Source organism: Muscardinus avellanarius, assembly GCF_963383645.1.
Source record: "Muscardinus avellanarius genome assembly, chromosome: 10".
NCBI lineage: Eukaryota > Metazoa > Chordata > Mammalia > Rodentia > Gliridae > Muscardinus > Muscardinus avellanarius.
Window position 1 is genome coordinate 13,427,243 of NC_137796.1, and position 18,413 is coordinate 13,445,655.

The window sequence follows — 18,413 nt, forward strand, 5'->3', positions numbered from 1 at the left end:
AGAAAGAGGGAGGGAGAAGAAAGGAAAGAATTCTGGTTCAGAAAAATATTAACAAATAAAATAGTAGATACTGGGGAAGCGTTAACGTGACCTTCTTAAAATCTCGTAGCTGACTTCATCAAGACTATTCACAGAGGCTGATGGAGGGAGCCCAGCGGGGGACTGTGCTGGAGGACTCCCTGCTGGGTACCAGTGCTCCTCCTGTGGAACACTGTATGAAGGGGTATGAAGAAAAGACATCCAGCAATAGCTGATATTAAATTTCCCTCCTCCAATCAATCATACTTCCAACAGCTGCAGAAGACTCAATTAGATGCTTATTTAGTGAAAGGGGGAGCCAATGATCATGGCTGTTAATTGTGCATAGGCAGTCATCACCATTTTTCACTAATAGAAGGTTACAGGTTCTGGTCATTGATAACCCACAATAAGAATGAAAGCATATTCTTATCAGAAGTTCATGTCATATAAGGAAAAAATGCTACAAGACAGTTCATTTCTATTCATTCACCAAATTTGACACAAGACTCTCAGGGTATGGAAACCAATTCTTCCATAAGTGATTCAATTTTAATGCACAAATATTCCTTGTGGATCACCCACCGTCCCTTTATCACAAGACTATCACGCATGTGACACCACGCTCAGCAGTTATTTTTAATTATATCTCTAGCATATGAGGATTTGTTTATTTATAAATTATATTTATATTCTAGAGTATTCATGTCATATGTATTTAAATATATTGAAAATATTTAGAGAATGAGATAAAGATAAAATAGGCAATATTTTAAAAGTTATTAACCATATTTGACAATAATTAGTTGTTTTAGAGTAAAAAGATTGACTACTTTTTCACACTCTTGGTTTAAAATCTTGTGATATAGTGACCTGAAGATGATTCAAAGGTTACATTTTTTTTTCCCCTGATACTTAGTTTCAGGGACTGGCATCAAAAATAAATGGCCCTTCCCACAGGTATGGAGATCCAGTTGGAAAAAAATTTATCACTGACTAAGTTTATTAAACTTATGTTATTTTTTAACTTAACCCACTATCAACACTAATGGCACAAAGGTTCTGATTAAAATTTGATCGATAATTTTTCCATAGTAGTAATAATTACTTGATAGTCTGATAAAAGTTTCAAAGGCAAATATATCAGTGATTTCATTCAATATAAATGAATTGAACAGTACAATTAAAAATTAAGCTTTCAGGCTAGATTAAAAAAAAAAAAAACCTGGTGGCACTTCCAAATGTCAAACTTTAGATACGAAGGTAGAGAAAAGTTGAAAGTAAAAGGATGAACAGAATATACTATGCCCACACTAATCAAAGGAAAGCTTCTATAGTGTATAAATGTCAGAAGAAGTAGGATTTAATGACAGAAATCTTGCTTAAGAGTAAGAAATATTTCATAATGATAAAATGATTAATGCAACAGGAAGTTATATTAATTTTAAATGTATATATGCCGATTATCACCATCTCAAAGTATATAGAATGTCCGTTGTTAAAACACACAAAAAACACAGAATACACAATCATAGTTGTGGATTTTAATAACATTTTGCAACAACTGATAAAATTAGGAGATAAAAATTATTACAGCTATAGGCTGAATGTTATGATTATCAACAAATTTGACCTGACATTTATGCAACAGAAAACATTTGCCAAGATGGAACATCATTTCGAGGTCTGAAATTGTACTTAATTTGTTTTCTGCCACTGGTGGAATTAAACTAGAAATCAATAACCAAAAGATAATTGCAAAATTTCTAGATGTTTGAATACTAATCAACATATTGCTAAATAGACCATGGATCAAAGAAAAAAATAGAAATTCTAAAAGACTTTCAATTAAGTGTTAAGGAAAACAAAACATGTAAAAATATATGATTTGAAGATAAAGTCAGCTGTAGAGAAAATTATATATATATATATATATATATATATATATATATATATATATATATAAAATCAATGCTCAAAGCATCCCTCCAAATATTTAGAAAATTATAACAAAACCTGTAGGAAGTAGGACTGAAATTATAAAGAACAGAAATCAATGCAATTGAAATGAACAGTAAAATCAACTAAAAGATCCGGCTGCTATTACAAAGCTTATAAATGGCTATTCTTAAAAAAAAAATATGCTGACAAATTTTAAGATTTTAGGTTACATGGGAAAAGTCCTTGAAAAAACAGTTAAGAAATTGAATAGAAAATTTAAACTCATACCTCTCTTTTTTAAAAAGAAGGTTTGGAGCCAGGCATGGGGGCACATGCCAGTAGTCCCAATACTTGGGAGGCTGCAACAGGAGGATCAAAGGTTCAAGGCCAGCCTCAGCAAGTAGCGAGACTCTCATCAACCTAGCGAGACCCTGTTTCAAAATAAAACTAAATAAATAAAGTAAAAAAGGTAGTTTGTACAGGTGGTTTGAACAATGGATTTTTCAACTATTTAAGGAAGGAATAATATAAATCCTTTAAAAAAAAAGATTTTCCAGAGAATAATTTCCAATATGTTCTATAAGACCAATTTGTTTTGTCAGATCAAAACCTGACAAGGCCACTGCATGGAAAGAAAACTACAGGCTAATATTTCTCATGGATCCCAAGGTCTCAAACTAAATATTAGCAAATATAATCCAGTTTTTACTAAATTATAATATTTATTTTTGTGTGTATAGCACTGGGGATTCTATGCCCAGGACATTCTATCTCTGAGCTGTACACCCAGTTCTATTTTTTATTTTTTATTTTGAAACAGGGTCTCACTAAGATTCAGAGGGCCTCACTAAGTAGCTGAGGCTGGCCGTGAACCTGCGATCCTCCTGTCTCAGCCTCCCAAGTACCAGGATCACAAGCATGCGCCACCACGCCCAATGGGTATGAATTCTTAAATTCCCTTGATCTTCCCTTTGTCTTTACCATGGAATTACTGAGAAAAATGGTGACTAGTGTTCAGCTATCCAGTTATAAAAGAAAGCTACAAATTAATAATAGAAGAAAATGAGCAAAAGACTTAAACACATTTAAAACATAGAGAAATGCTAGATATATACAATGATACAAGTACTTTGGAAAATTAGCATCCCTGACGTGTTATGACCGGTGTGGTTTTTTTTTCTTTTTTCTTTGACATGGGTCAAGAGCATCCTCTTTTGTCTAAACTTGTTCAAATTAGTTTTTTCTTGGGACAGCCAGTGAAAAAATTAACCCTACTGGGTGAAAATATAGCCTATGCCACTGGGGCAGGGTACAAGAGATAAACAGGTAAAAAGCAGACAGACAGGAAGAGAAAGGAAAAGTAAAATATAACTATTAATTATTAATATCAGAACCTGTTGCTAAGGTGCCTCAACCTTTACTCCCCAAAGCAGTTCTCTCCCAGGCCTGACTCTCCCACATCTCTGGAAAATCTGTAGATCCTAGGGTTTATTGGAAAAGACTATATATGTAAGACAGATACACTATCTTGAGAATCCTATAAATTCAGGACACTTTCCAGTTAATCAGCTAATGAAGACCTGGCTCAGCCTGAGGACCCCATGGATGACCAGACCACCAGAAAACCGCCTCCGGACGATGGGCCTGAGGTCATCCCCACCCACCTCCTCTTGCCACCCCTGGCAGGGGTCCCCATCAGAAAAGAGCCCCGCACTCCCCAAAAGGTCTCTCTCTCTCCCTCTTGAGATGGCCCGCCTTCTTCTTTCCTAAATAAGCCTTTATGTCTGTGACTGGTGCGCCCTGGAATCTTTTTCCTGTCATGTTAGCCAAGGACCCCGCTGATCCTGAGTCCCTGAGTTGAAAGGTGGACCCGTCGCTCCAACGTCACCAGTTCTGTGGCGTTATCCTCGGCAGTGTGGATCAGGACTGCTTAACTTCAGCTCGGAGGGCCAGGCCATGAGCCGACCTACTCAGAGGTGTGTCCACAAAGCCAGCGGCTCTGCACTGTGACCTGCGTGTCACTTGCAGGTCTCTGTGACCTGCGTGTCACTTGCAGGTCTTTCCCCAGCTGTGCACTTCTGTGACCTGCGTGTCACTTGCAGGTCTCCCCCAGCTGTGCACTTCTGTGACCTGCGTGTCACTTGCAGGTCTCCCCCAGCTGTGCACTTCTGTTTTCTCACTCTGACGCCTCCCTGCAGACATTCTGGGTCAATCAACAAAAATGACCAAAAGAGGAGGTGAGAGAGACCTGAGAAAAGCTGTGACAACGGCAAAGGGCTAGTTTGAATATTGCAGCTTTGAAGCCTGAAGGGCTCACGTGCAGGCTTTGTGATCATAAGCTAAATATTTGCAAAAAACAGTGTGTTATTTAATCATTACACAGGGTGTGGTTCTCAAGAAAATGCTAGTGATGGTGATGATAGTTAAGAGTCCTACGATATCGCAGTCAACCATTAAGCCAAGCATGGGAAGGAGGACTGGGGAGGGAGTGGGGTGGGAGTTGGGGAGGGACTAACTGGGCGATGTGTGCATGTATGTCTACACAAGTTTTTTACCTCATTACGATGTATGAATAAATACAATGCACCAATAAAAAATTTTTTAAAAAATGACAAAGAGTCCTATGAGACTCTTACAGGCGTGGTGGTGCGCGCCTGTAGTTCCCAGTACTTGGGAGGCTGGGACAGGAAGATCACAGATTTGAGGACCGCCTCAGCAAGGAGCAAGACTCTCAGCAACCTATTGAGACCCGTTTCAAAAGCAAAAATATATATATAAGGACTGGGGGTGTGTCTTGGAGGTAGAAAGCCCCTGGGTTTAAGCCCAAGCATTAAATAAACAAATAAATAAATAAAGTCTTACATTCACGTCAGATGTTATGTATTATCATATTTGCATATCATCTTCTATAGATTAAAGTAGCTGGGTCTCGCTTAAGACTACTGGGCACCTATAAGGAGATTCTGAACTTGGATTTACATTTTTACATTTTAAAGATGTTACACAGATGCAACAATACGTGGAGTAAGAACTCCATGGGGCATTCGTTACATCAAGTTTTCATTTACACATTAAAAACTCACTCCAGCCGCAAGACTTGTGGGTAGAGGTCCCCTCCCAACCCTGTACTCCTCAGGCTTTACACTGCATGGGCTCTGCACGGGCTCAGCATCCTTGCCATGGAGGCCTTCGTCCTTGGGTGGGCTCCCTTGTGGCTCTCAGCTTACTCTACTAAATCACAGCCACAATACGGTTTCCTGTTGAGCTTCAGTTTATCGCCCATCTGACCTTTCTTAACAGTGTAGAATTTTAAACAGAGAGAACAGTTCTTACCTGTGTCATAACACACGACAAGTCTTTCACTGTGGTTGCCCACGCTCTGTGGCTCAAACTCTATGTCCAGCTGCATGGACTCCCCCACATTAAGAGTTCCATTGGTGGGCTCTACAGAGAAAGGCCTGCAACAATGTGGAGACAGACACACCATCAGAGCACGTGGCTGCAACGAGCGAGGGGAGGAGGAGAGGAGAGGAGACAGGGCTCCAGTTCCCACCTGTGGAATTCCAATTCCCACCCGTGGGGTTCTAGTTCCCACCTGCAACTTCTTGGTCCAGAAGCAAAGTATACTTTTCTCCCTAATGTGAAACAACTTTCTTTGTAACATTAAAACAACATCAATAGATCAGCTAGCTTAAGACAAACTTCAATGATGCAATAACATTCTTGTTTCTGTCCTTGCTATTCTGCCCTTCTTTTAACATTCCTGCTGGGCTCAAGCACCGGGTTAGTATAATAGCAAATGAGCAAAATCTAGACCCAGTCCGCAGGACACTAAAAGTCTCCTGGTAACGGACGGACTTAAATTGTGGATGCAAAGAACAGTGCCTTCCAATAGGTAAAAAAACGTTTTGTGAGAATTTGGAGGAAAGGGGTATCACAGTGGAAAAATACATGGAGTCTTACACGGAAAGTGATGGCACAGTCACAACAGGAAATCCCAGGACAGTTTAGTAGAGCCCAGGAAGTGAGGTAACAGCCCAGGGAAAGCAACAGCAGCGCTGTTACCATCTCCAAGCCCAAGGAGCCATGGGGCAGGGTGGTTGTGAAACCCACATGAGAGTCCAAGAGCAGCTTCCCTATGAGGAGCAAGCAACGTCAGTCAAAGGAGATGGCCAGCCCAGGTATCCTCACAGGACACAGGGGGGTGAAAGTATCCTGATCCCCCCGACTTCTGTGCAAATGCCTGCAGGGACACCCATGGTTGAGCTTGCCCAGAAGCCACAGAGTCAGCTTCCTGGGCAAGAGCAGAAGGGAGGAGGCTGGAGAGCACTTGGAAAGACAGACAGGATATATTCTGCATTCTGAAAGAGAATTTGGAGATGCAGGAGACATTTCAGGGAGCAGGATGGTTTGGGGAACGGCAAATAGTTTTGCCTCTTTGTCTTAGAAGGGACCAGCAAGAGAGAAACCGAATCTGATGGTGAAGCACCTTAAATAACTTCTGGACTTCTTCCTTCTAAATAGGAAACTCAGCCCAGTTAATTATTTTCATGGTCCATTTCACTTCTTTAAATTGCTAGTTTTTCAAAGTAATGTGTTGTACAATGTATCTGGCAGGCTAAGCGGTTTCTGATTATTTACTTCTATCACAACAGTTTTTAGAGTCATCATTCCTTAAAAATTCCCTTAGATAATGAACTCAATTTCAGAGGACCTAAGCTTTCTGCACTGAGGGCACAGAACTTTTGGCAGGGGTAGCGCTGGGTGACACCTGGGATTTTTACCACAGGACCTCTTGGTATGGGCATCTCATGGGCACCTTTTTATATTCTCTGGGACTTTCTACCTAGATCTCTTCTCCTTTTACTTTTCATTTCCTCTCTTCCCTTTTCTGTCCTTTCTCTGCATCCACGCACCAATCCTCCGGTGAGTGCCAGGCCCTGGGGTTGAAGCACCTGGCCTCTGAAGCCAACTAAAATAAGTTAAAAGCCCAGCTCTGCCTTGACCTTGAGCAGGAAACTTAACCTTCAGTGTTCTCATCTCAGAAATGAAGGTAATGCCAGCACCTGCTTCACAGAGTTCTAGTGCGGGTTAAAGGGTCTCTTATAAGGGGCAAGCGCTTAGAATAACACTGGCATTTAAGAGGTGCTCTGCAAGTGTTTATTATTATTTTTATTCATTTTATTCATGCTGTACTCTGGCTCCCCCCCCCAACCTCTGAGATGCTAGAAGACAACCCTGAGGACAAAGTTGGGTGTTTAGATGAATTCAAGCTTGTTACTCTCCCTTCCATCCTTGACACAGTTTTGGAGAGATTGTAAAACATACCCACAAGTCACCGCACATCAGTCTCCCGATCAAACACCTTCAGCCAGCCTCATACTCTGCGTAATAAAGTTCAAACCCTGAGAAATTCAAGTCCCACTCAATCTGTTCCTACCAGGTTTTACATTCTGGTTACACACTTACGTCTGCCCAAATGTCCCACACATCTGTCCGGTTCCCGGTCAGTGGTGGCAGGATGAGGCTCTGGTCTCTGCCCAGAAGCCCCGGCATGGCACCCGCTCTGCCTTCTGACGGGATCCTGCCCCTTGCACCGACCATCTGGAATCGCCAGGGTCGTGTCAGCTCACCCTCCACTACCCACGCACCTTCCAAAGTCACTGAGCACAGCCCAGACTCAAAGCCACCTCTGCAGGGGAATCTCGCCTATGTAAGGTACTGGTGTAGCGCACACGCTAGAGTATGTCCTCGTGACATTTGGAGTTCTTTCAAGAGTTTCTAGCTATTGAGACAGGCAGGCATAAACACTAACATTAGTATAAGGTAAATCACAGAATAAGTAAAAAGAAGTATATAAGAAGAAGACATGGCTTGTGAGCACATACTCTATTTGAGGGGGTGATACTTTATATATATCAATTCTTTAATCTTCCAAAAGGCCTTTGAAAAGGGAGATACTGTTATTTGTTTTTTATTATTGTTTTTATTGCTGGTGTGTGTGTGTGTGTGTGTGTGTGTGTGTGTGTGTGTGTAGTACTGGAGATTGAGCCTAGAGGTATTCTACTGCTGAGCTACACCCCCACCCCTTTTTTTATTTTGAAACAGGATCAAAATAAAAGTTACAGGAGGCCTTGCTACATTATTGAGGCTGGCCTCAAACCTGCAATATTCTTGTCTCAGCCTCCCAAGTACTGAGATTACAGGTATGCACTGCCATGCCTGGCTAGGAATTGTTATTTATCTTTTAGACATGAAAAATAGATGTTCCCAAAGGGCAGGCAACTTGCCCAAAACTGCCCAACTAGATCGTGGAGATCTGGAAGGGAAGTTGGCCCCCAAAGCCTGTTCTTTCCACCTGCCCTAAGCCAACCCTGAAATTTGAAGATTCATCTCTGTGTCTCTCACCACCTCTCAATCAGTTCTACTCAGAGGAGCCGCTCAAGAGAGGTTGTTTAATTACAATCCGATCTCGAAAGGGAAGTAGAAATGTTTGCAATCATTCATTAATTTTATAACATCGTGGTGAAACAGAAAAGCAGTCAACTTTTAATAGCTCAAGAACCTCTGCTTCGTGGGAGGTGGTGAGGCTTCCAATCCCAACGTTCGTTTCTTCTCTTCAGTGAAGAGTTGAGATCGGGGTCCAGACTTCTGGGAACTTCACGGCAGTATCTTGTCTTTGACTGTCCACTTCCTGGTCTTTCCAATTCTGTGCTGGGTTCTCACTTTCTTTTAATGTATTTCTTGGTAGCAAAAGGACGGTTTTGAAATGAATTGGATATCATTACCTAGCCAAACCCAAGTGAGTCTTCTGCAGGGAAGGTGACATTGATATCACCTCTCCAGGACCCACAGGAGTCCAACTTTCACAGTGGTAATGGAGACTTTCCCTTTGTGTTAATTGTTAGGTTTAAATTACACTAAACTTCTTTAGTAGTTAGAAAATCACCGGGGATTGCCACTGCCACTTACAGCTGCCTGAGCTTTCTCCATAAATCAGATGTTAATTGGGTAGAGCGTGTTCAGTTCTGGTGTGTAAACACTGTCTCTAATTTGATTCAGCACTTCATTTTACTAAAGGCAGACGGGCTCAACAAGCTCGGAAACCTCAAGTATCAGAAAATGGCTCTTACAAAGAAGTTAAAAGTATTGTCTCTCAAGGGCATAAGGCTGGCTCTGCCAATTATCATCAATACCAAATACCTAATTATGGAGAAAATTTGGTTTTATGAAGAATTAGAAGTCATGCCAAGGATTGAGCTATTTGTTCTCTTATGCTTTCCTTAAGAACTAAAATAATTCCACATGTTGGCAGAAGTCCAAATATTGGTTCTATAATATTAAATATTGAACCTAATGTCAGGATTTTTTCTTTAATCTTTCTTATTAAATTCTTAACTTGAGGTTTTAGGTTTTTTAAATTGCTTCTTAACTCTCTTTCACCTTCCAATATGAATCCTACTTTAATAGTTAAAGTTATTCTGGGACCTACTAGAGTTTTGGGTCAAATTTGTAATAAAGTTGAATGGTAATTGTTTATGTTCTCTGTATATTTTATATCACAATGCAGCTTCTTTTATTAGTGTAAAACATTATGCCCATTTTATGGTTCCTGGAGCCTGTTTTTCATTTTAAATTACTGTAGAGGTTTATAGTTGTAGCTTTGCCTTTGTGATATATTGTCGGTCGGAAATCCTATAAACATTTATTGAATGCTTATTTATTCTAGACACCTTGCTAGATATAGGTGAATACAAATGAAAAGAGATATATTCCTATCTCACATTCTAATGGGGGCAGCAGATGGATAAAGAAAGTTTTGTTTTAATAATTTTATAAATGTAACCCATAATTAAATAATTATTTAAATGAGAAAAACGTGATTTTTTTTTATCCCGGACCTGTACCCCCAGCCCTATTATTCTGAAACCAAGTCTCACTAAGTTGCAGAGGACCTTGCTAAATTGCTGAGGCTGGCCTTGAACCTGCAATCCTCCTGTCTCAGTCTCCCAAGTACTAGGATTACAGGTGTGTGCCATTATGCCCAGGTCATGATGGTTTTTAACAGTGTCCCATGAAATATTATTTTTAGCTGTATGTTAAACCTAAAAATGTCAGGATCAAGAGTAAACTCTGGGCTTTTGACTCTGTATTTTCCAACTAGTATGACTGCTCTTCCATGTTTAGAAATATCAGTAAAGAATACGGTCTAGGAAACAGAATTGCCTGTGCAATGTTTAGGCCAGATACTTATTAGGGGGGATCTCCCCAGAGATTCTGATTCCATATGATATGACCTCACATTCAACCACCAAGGACCTCGCTTGTAAACAATAAAAGCCAACTGAGCTGGGAGTAGTGGCACATGTCTATAATCCCAGTACCTGGGAGGCTGAGACAGCAGGATTGCAAGTTTGAGGCCAATCTCAGCAGCTTAGTGAACATAGTGAGACGCCATTTGCAAAAAATTATAGGACTGGGGGTGTAGCTCAAAGGCAGAGGCACCTGAGTTCAATAATCCCCAGTACAAAAAAAAAAAAAAAAAAAAGATCCAACTGTGGCTAGTTCAGCAGAGAGGCTGATTGGAAGGGTCTAAATCAGCCAACATGGCTGGAAAGCCTGCATTTTATAGAAGAAGCATAAAAATATGATTTCATGAAAAATCTAAACAGAAAAACAAAAAGCTTTGCAAGCAGGAGATGTAAGTGAGAGAGATGGTAATAATGAGGACCCCGACTTCAGAGAGAGAGAGAGAGAGAGAGTGAGACAGCTCTGGAATTGTTCACAGCAGGAAGGAAGCCATTTTCACTACTGGACTGTAGGAAAGAAAAAAGAGAAGAAAAGAAAAGAAGAGAAAAGAAAGAAAGAGAGAGAAAGAAAAAGAGAGAAAGAAAGAGGGAAAAAAGGAGGGAGTGTTATCAGATCCTGGGGGCCAAGGTTACCTGGGAGAAGTTGGGAGCACAGCAGGCCAGTCAGACAACAGCTAGAGCCACAGAGGTGCTGCAGCAGCTGCTGGAGACTCTACTGAAGATGGAGAGGGAGGAGGAGAAATATCCTGCTTCTTCCTTCCTCCTGCCCTCCAGTCTCCTTCTAGTGCCCCCACTGATCACACCCAGCTGGAGTCCGGCTGGCCCAGAGGCTAGGAAGGCGAACACCAGCCCGGGGTAAGACTGAGCAGAGCAGAGGAAGGGCAAAACATAGATCTAATGTCAAACAAGCCCAGAACTGACCCGCGGGTGCTCTGCTCTGATAACTCACTGAGGGCCATGGGTAGATCATGTGCCTCCTCCTGTTCTCCTCCCTCCATCTGTAAAATCAGAGTGTTGGGTGAGCGTCTCTGATGTCTTCATGATTCCTGGTTAGTCCTTGAGTTGACTCCCCATTTTACCTTGGAATTAGCACTATATTAAGAAAATATGATGATTCACATCCATAGTTATATGGATACAAATGTTTTAGATCTTTTCCTGCAATTTCATGCTCTTAGATGTAACTTTGCTTTGCGTTTACATAAATCTAATATATAAGAAATTGACATTTATGTGTCATTTTTAAGATTCAGGCAAACAGTCCAGAAAGATACGTTTCCTGCGCTTGTTCCACTTTAGGTGGCTTCTCCTTTACGGGGAGTTTTTAATACGTATTCTAGATGGTGGTATGGGAGACCTTTTTAGTTTAAAAAGGAGGGTGCTAAATCATGGTCAGCCAGTTGAGCAATCTTCTTCCTTTTCCCTCAGGCAAAATACATGAGGCTCTCAGCAACCTAGTGAGAACTTGTTGCAAAACAAAACATTTTTAAATGAGGGGTTAGGGGCCAGGCACGTGGCACATGCTTGTAATCCCAGTACTTGGGAGGCTAAGACAGGAGGATCCTGGGTTCTCAGTGAGCCTCAGCAACTTAGTGAGACCCTGTTTCAAAGTAAAAATATAAAAAAATAGGGCTGGGGGTAGAATACCCCTGGGTTCAATACCTAGTACTGCAAAAACAAAACCAAAAATCTAAGGAACCGGGGACGTAGCTCAGAGATAAAAAACAAAATATGTGAGGCTCACAATGAGATGACAAAGCAATTTGAGCTCGGTGAACAATGCCAGAGACAGTGATTTCCAAAAAGATCCTTCTTTTGCCTTTGATGGTCCATTTATTTAGAGGATCAGAGAGTCATTTTTATGCTTTTATCGGTGCATTGTAATTATATATCATACTGAGGTATAGAGTTTTAGAAATATACCTACACATGCAGAAAGAGTGGAATGTGTTCCTCTGACCCTACAGTGAAGAAATCAGCTCGAGAACAAAACTACAACCTTTCTTGAGCCTATCAGAGAACAGTGGTTACAGAGAAAACCACCTAAAATCCAAAGACAGACAATCCCCCTTCTCCTGAGGAGCTGGGGTACCTGCAGACCATTTTGCCAGTGGATTTCACCCGTGACCAACAGGACTTCCATACATGCAGAAGGAAAGGTGAGACAGGATGGAGCAGAAGAAATGTTTGAAGGGATAATGGCTCAGTTTCTCTCCAAAAATACATCCAGGAAGTTCAGAAAACCTCCATAAGATTAAATTTTTTAAAATCCTTAAAATAAAAAGCCAAATGCAAACAAAAACTCTACCTAGACACATCATATTCAAACTTCTAGAAACCAAGTACACAACCAACTTCTCACTAAGAAAATGCAAGTCAAAGAACAATGGAGGAGTGATGCTTCATTGGAAAAAGTATCCATGCATATAACTGTTGACCCCAAATTCTAACAGGTAGAAACATGAGACTACAATGCACAAATAAAAGTATCAAAAAGGAAAAATACAACTTTTTAATATATACAAAAAATTGAGAGAATTTGCAGTAGACTTAATCATAAGAAATACTAAAGGTAATTTTTCATCCAGGAGAAATACGATGCCAGACAGAAATATAAATGCACATGAAATGTTTTGGAGACAGTGATACTCTTGGGATTCTTGGAAGAATTAACTCAAATGCCTTTCCAAAGGATGTGCCCTCAACTTGCAAAATGGAAGGCATGCTGCCTATAATACAGTAAACTGGGTAATCAGAAAACTCTTTCACCAGAAAATACCTAGAAAGAGGGGTTAAAGTAAAACATATAAATGTAAAACTGAGCATGCATAAGAATAATACTCAAAAGATTCCAAAATCTGGTTGTTAGAAGAAACTAACAACCAGGGTAGCAGGCTACTGAACTCATATCAGGTCAGCCAAGGACTCCCCCAAACCTGGAAGCTTGGGTTTTAACAACCCTGCTGGAACAGGAGACAAGGCTTTGGGATGGTTAACTCGGAGGACTGGTACCAAATCCCCACATAAACTGAGGAAGTCTAAAGAGCTACCAAAACATTCTCCCATCAGTAAAAGGGAAAATTGTCTATCTTGGTTTTAAATGAGGGAAACAAAGTTTCTTTAGGAAATTCATAACTTTAGAATTTGTGTCTAATTCTGATTTGGAATTAAATTTTTCTCCACCAGTCTGGGAACCTCCTCAGGTGAAAAATTACCAAAATAATATCCTATAGTGATCTAACTTTGGAGGAAAAAGACTGAAGCAAACCCTTTCTGAAAGGGTTTTCTCCAGAAAGACTTAACTTTCTGGAGACAGTTGTCCTTAACTAGCAAAGGATTTTACAGAGAAAGAGCCCTTCTGAAAATGAGTTTACAACGTGTATTCTATTTTTAAAAAATAAATAGGACTTGACTCCCTGTACCCTATTTCTCAAGCCAATTATTCTTGTTAATGCCGTACCCTTTCTTTCTTTCTTTCTTTCTTTCTTTCTTTCTTTCTTTCTTTCTTTCTTCCTTTCTTCTCTTTTTTGTGGTACTGGGGGATGAAACCCAGGGCATTCTGCCTCCAAGCTACACTCTCAGCCCTATTTTTTTATTCTTTATTTTGAAACGGTCTCACTGAGTTGCAGAGGGCCTCAATAAGTAGCTGAGATTGTCCATGAACCTGGATCCTCCTGTCTCAGCCTCCCAAATGCTGGGTTTACAGGCATGTGCCACAACGTCTGGCAAGAGTTACTTTTTGGAGAGTAGGTATTGTTTCACAATCCTTTACAGTGCCCCATGGTGTCCACACTGTAGCTACTCCATAAACACTCAGATTAAAATTCAATTCCATCACTTACAAGGCCCTGTTCTCTTGATACACGGACCCTCTTATCTCCCCGTTTTCTCATCTTCAAAGCCAGCAACAATTGACTGAATCCTTCTTGAATCCCATTACTCTGAACTCCTCTTCCCCTTCCCTGTTCTGTTTTTAAGATTCCTTAGGCCCATGGAGAGAATCCGGGATAATCTCCATCTTAAGGTCAGCTGATAGCAACCTTACACCTGCAACCTTAATCCCCCTGTACTGTGTAACATTCACAGCCACAGGTTCTGGGGATCAGGACATGGACATATCTGGGGAGCTATTATTCTACTGACCAAATGGCATTAGCTCATTTAAAAAAAAAAAGAGCAAACATTCATTATACAGCACTTGCTATGTACCAGCAGTTTATGTTTCTAATTTTTTTTCTCATAATAACCATACAATGTGGCTACTATTCTTTCCTTTATTTTTCAGGTGAGAAACAGGGCCAGGAGCCAAGGAATGTGGACAGCTTCTAGAAACCAGAAAAGGCAAAGAAATAGATTCTCCCAGGACTCTGAGAGGATCACAGCCTTGTTAACATGGGTGGAGCCCAGTGAGACTTGAGACCCACTGAAGTGTAAGATAATGAACTTGGGTTGTGTCCAGCCACAAGTTTAAGTTGTGGTGATTTTTTACAAAAGCAATAGAAATCTAATTCAGCTGATGATAAAACTCAATCGAAACAAATGTTAATTTTTCATTCCCATGGATTTCTCTATAGTCAAAGAAGAACTTTTATCCAGCATTTCAAAAAGCCAGACAGGTAAAAGGGTTTGGTAAGAAATGGATATGACACCAGTTTTAGTTTCCTGTTAGGATGGAATGGAAGTCTTAGTTACATCAGCAAGGTCTCCCAGCTTTGCAGTTAATGATCATAACAGGCAATTCTCGCCTGAATGCTATTCTAGCACATGGCTTGTGCTTACCAGCTTTAATCAATAGTTGTAATCAATCAAAAGCAAGAACCGAAGGGATGCATACCTATGAGTTTCGACGTGAAACACAGCATCTTTGTTGCCAATGTTTCGGACTAGCAGAATCTTCTGAGTGCTGTATTTAACAGGGCAAGTGGAAAAATTCAGCTTGTCAGGGAAATCCAGGATGGCTCGTGCACCTCTAGCTTTGATGGGTACAATGAACTTTTCTCTTTCAGTAACGCAGGTCAACATATGGGCGTAATCCTAAGAGAAAAGGAGAGATATATCCATTCATCATTTGTGGAAAACCCAGCATGACGATGTCAGTCAGCTGTGATCAGAACCCCTGATACACACACAAAAAACTCAGAGGAAGAAGATTTGCTCACACTTGTGAAGACAGCCAGTCCACGTTAGATCACCTGGATTCCAGTTGCATGTCCTCAGGGCGTAATGGCAGGGAGCAGAGAGGAGGAGAGAGCTTGTGTCCGATCTTGGCAGCGGGAGAGAGAGAAGAGCAGGGAGCTACAGAGGTGGTCTGCAAACACTGTCCACGGCCATGCTCCCAGGGACCCCTCCCCAGCAACCAAGTCCCACCTCCAACATGGCTGCCTGGTAAACCATATCAGGTCTAGGGGACGGGGACATTCTAAACCTTAACCACAATCAAGAAAACTGTAAGAAAATGGTGATTATGCCTGGCATTGCACAAAACAACTTTAGTGTATTTCCATGAAGACCTACAAGGCAACTAAAGATGTACTTTCAACGGATTCTCTTTCCTGAGAGTTAGTTTGAGTGTAGAAGCCTGCAGTCCAGCAGAGAAGCTCAATCTCCACATTTTTTCCCAGATGTTAGGGAGGTAGCAGTGGAGATGGTGACTGCCAAGAAACGTTTTCCCTAGCTCAAGAGGCCACACCAGCTCCTCCCGTCCTTTTAAGCCCTATATCCTTCCAGCCCACGTGTCGGCCTGCTTAATGTAATGCATGGTCTCTTCATGCCCACATTCTTTGCCATGCGGCCAGGCAGCTCTTCCTGTGGGAACAGAGTGTTTCTCTAGCCCTTGCTGGAGCGCTAGAAGGTGGCAGGAGTTATGATGCCCTAGTTCCAAGATGAGGCCCCGAGAGTCTTTGACATTTTTTCTCTTGCTCTTAAAACCCTACCATGGCCATGTGAGTGAGAGTGAGCCTCGTCTAGCCTACTGCAGGATGAGAGCCTAGATCCAGATGTCCCAGTGAGGGCCACGCCAGACCAGAAGAACCACCCAGCTGAACTGCCATCTTGTGAGCAATATTAAGTGTTTAGTACTTAAACGACTACATTGGTGGTGTTCTGTTGTTATACAGCAATAGCCAACTGGTGCACAGTACAGTTTGACCCTCCCCTCTTGTGCAAAGCCTTTTCCGACCATCCCAAACGAAGATGCTGAGGCTACAGGCATCCACCTCTCCCTGCCTTGGTTTAGCTAAAGGCAACAGAAATGCTGAACAAAGTCCCTCTTTAGGTCATCTCATAAGATAGAAGCGGAACTCTCACTGGCAAGACAGCAAAGAGTTAAAAGTGAACCTCTGCGAAGATGGCGACCGAGAAAAGTGGGGCTTAAGAGCCCCGCTAACAACCAATCTCCATTACCACAAAATCAGCGCCTTTCATAGCCAGAAAACACCATCACCAGAAACAAAAAAATCACCAGGCTCCAGAGAGAAAGCAGACTGAGAACAGAGCTCAGAGCCACAGAGGAGATAACCGGCCTCACGCCCGAGGATGCGGCAGCAGCGCCATACAGCCGGCGGCAGCGGCAAATTCACCGGACGGCTACAGCAAGCCGAGGTAAGCCGCTGCAGAACAGCCAGGCTGGATTTCTCGCTGCAGGTAAAATCTAAAGCTCCCAGTGGCTGAGCTCAGCACACGCCGCAGGGATTCAGAGTGAAAATCAAAACCAAGAAGAAATACGCCAGCCTCACGGCCGAAGGCGTAGCAGTGGCGCCATATTGCCACCGGCAGCGGCAGCAGCGAATTCACCGAATCCAGTACAGCTACATCTGCGTACTCAAGAACAGTGAGTCAAATTGCAGGCCACAGAGGAGAAATCCCAGTACTGTACTCCCTGGGACTTGACCCAGTGGGGGAGTGGCGGTGGCAGAGATATCACACCATAGGAGAACGTGCAACCTGGCACCCCCCATAGTCTAAAGCAGCCTCTATTGACTCTCTGGGTCGGAGACTCTGTGATACAACCCAGTAAAGGAGTAGTGGGGTCTGAGATACTACAGACTCGAGATCCAGAACACCTTAAGTGAAGTCATAGTGACCCAAGGGAAGAACCCAGAGAAGGCACAAACTTCCGAAATCATGGGAAAGAGGAATAATACTGGAGCAATGAATGCCCACAACCCCACAACATCAGAACCCAATAAAACAGAAAGTCAGAGATTTCTAGAAGATCAAATCAGGAAAATAACTGTAGAAATAATAGAGGTGCTTTGAAAAGAACTCAGAGAGAGCCAAAAAGAGATAAAGGATGCAAATAATGAAGTAAAGGCCTCAATTCAAAGCACAAACAACCGATCAGACCACATGGAGAACAGAATCTCGCTCTTAGAAGATGATCATTCCAAAAATGAACGCATAGTTTCTAATCTAGGAAAAAATATCCAACAGCAGGAATCTAACATTGAAGAAATATGGGCCCATTTTAAGAGAGCTAACCTAAGAATAATTGGAATAGAGGAGGGAAAAGAAAGTGAAACCAAAGGGATCAACAATCTCTTCAAGGAAGTAATAGCAGAAAATTTTCCAAACATAGAGCAAGAGGTTGATACACAGGTCCAGGAAACTTATAGAACTCCCTTTAGACAGGATCGGAGAAGAGGATCCCCACGCCACATCATTGTCAAAATGACCAATGTGGAAGCCAAGCAGAGAATCTTAAAGGCAACAAAAACAAAGGGCCAAGTGACATTCAGAGGCAAACTGATTAGAATCACTCCAGACTTCCCAAACCAAGTCATGAGAGCCAGAAGGGCTTGGAGTAACATATTCCAAACTCTGAAAGAAAACAACTTCCAGCCAAAAATTTCCTACCCAGCAAAACTTTCTATCAAATTAGATGGAAAAAAAAGAAGCTTCCATGACAAACAGAAACTGAAGGAATTTTTGTCTTCAAAACCAGAGCTAGAGAAAATACTCAAAGAGATTAACTACAAAGTAGATATAGGTAACACACACCAGAACCAGAGAAACAAGATTTTCCATCCAACAGTCAACTAAGATTGGTTATCTGTGGAGATTCATTACTTATGTTAGTCTTTTACCTATCTCTAAATGGTATTGTTTGCCTTTATTGTTGTTAATTTTTAGGATTTCTAGTTGGAA

The 18,413-nt window shown here is 41.5% G+C and overlaps 1 protein-coding gene across 1 annotated transcript in view; it reads right to left on the reverse strand.

Moving 5' to 3' along the window:
* The window catches only part of HYDIN (HYDIN axonemal central pair apparatus protein), a gene marked incomplete at both ends in the record, with an annotated part of 366,181 nt that overhangs the window by 316,702 nt on the left and 31,066 nt on the right, over window positions 1-18,413 (reverse strand). Inside the window, 2 exons of the mRNA XM_080704134.1 lie at window positions 5,293-5,417; window positions 15,103-15,302. Of these exons, the coding sequence (XP_080560260.1) occupies window positions 5,293-5,417; window positions 15,103-15,302 (325 nt within the window). The remainder of the gene's footprint in view (window positions 1-5,292; window positions 5,418-15,102; window positions 15,303-18,413) is intronic.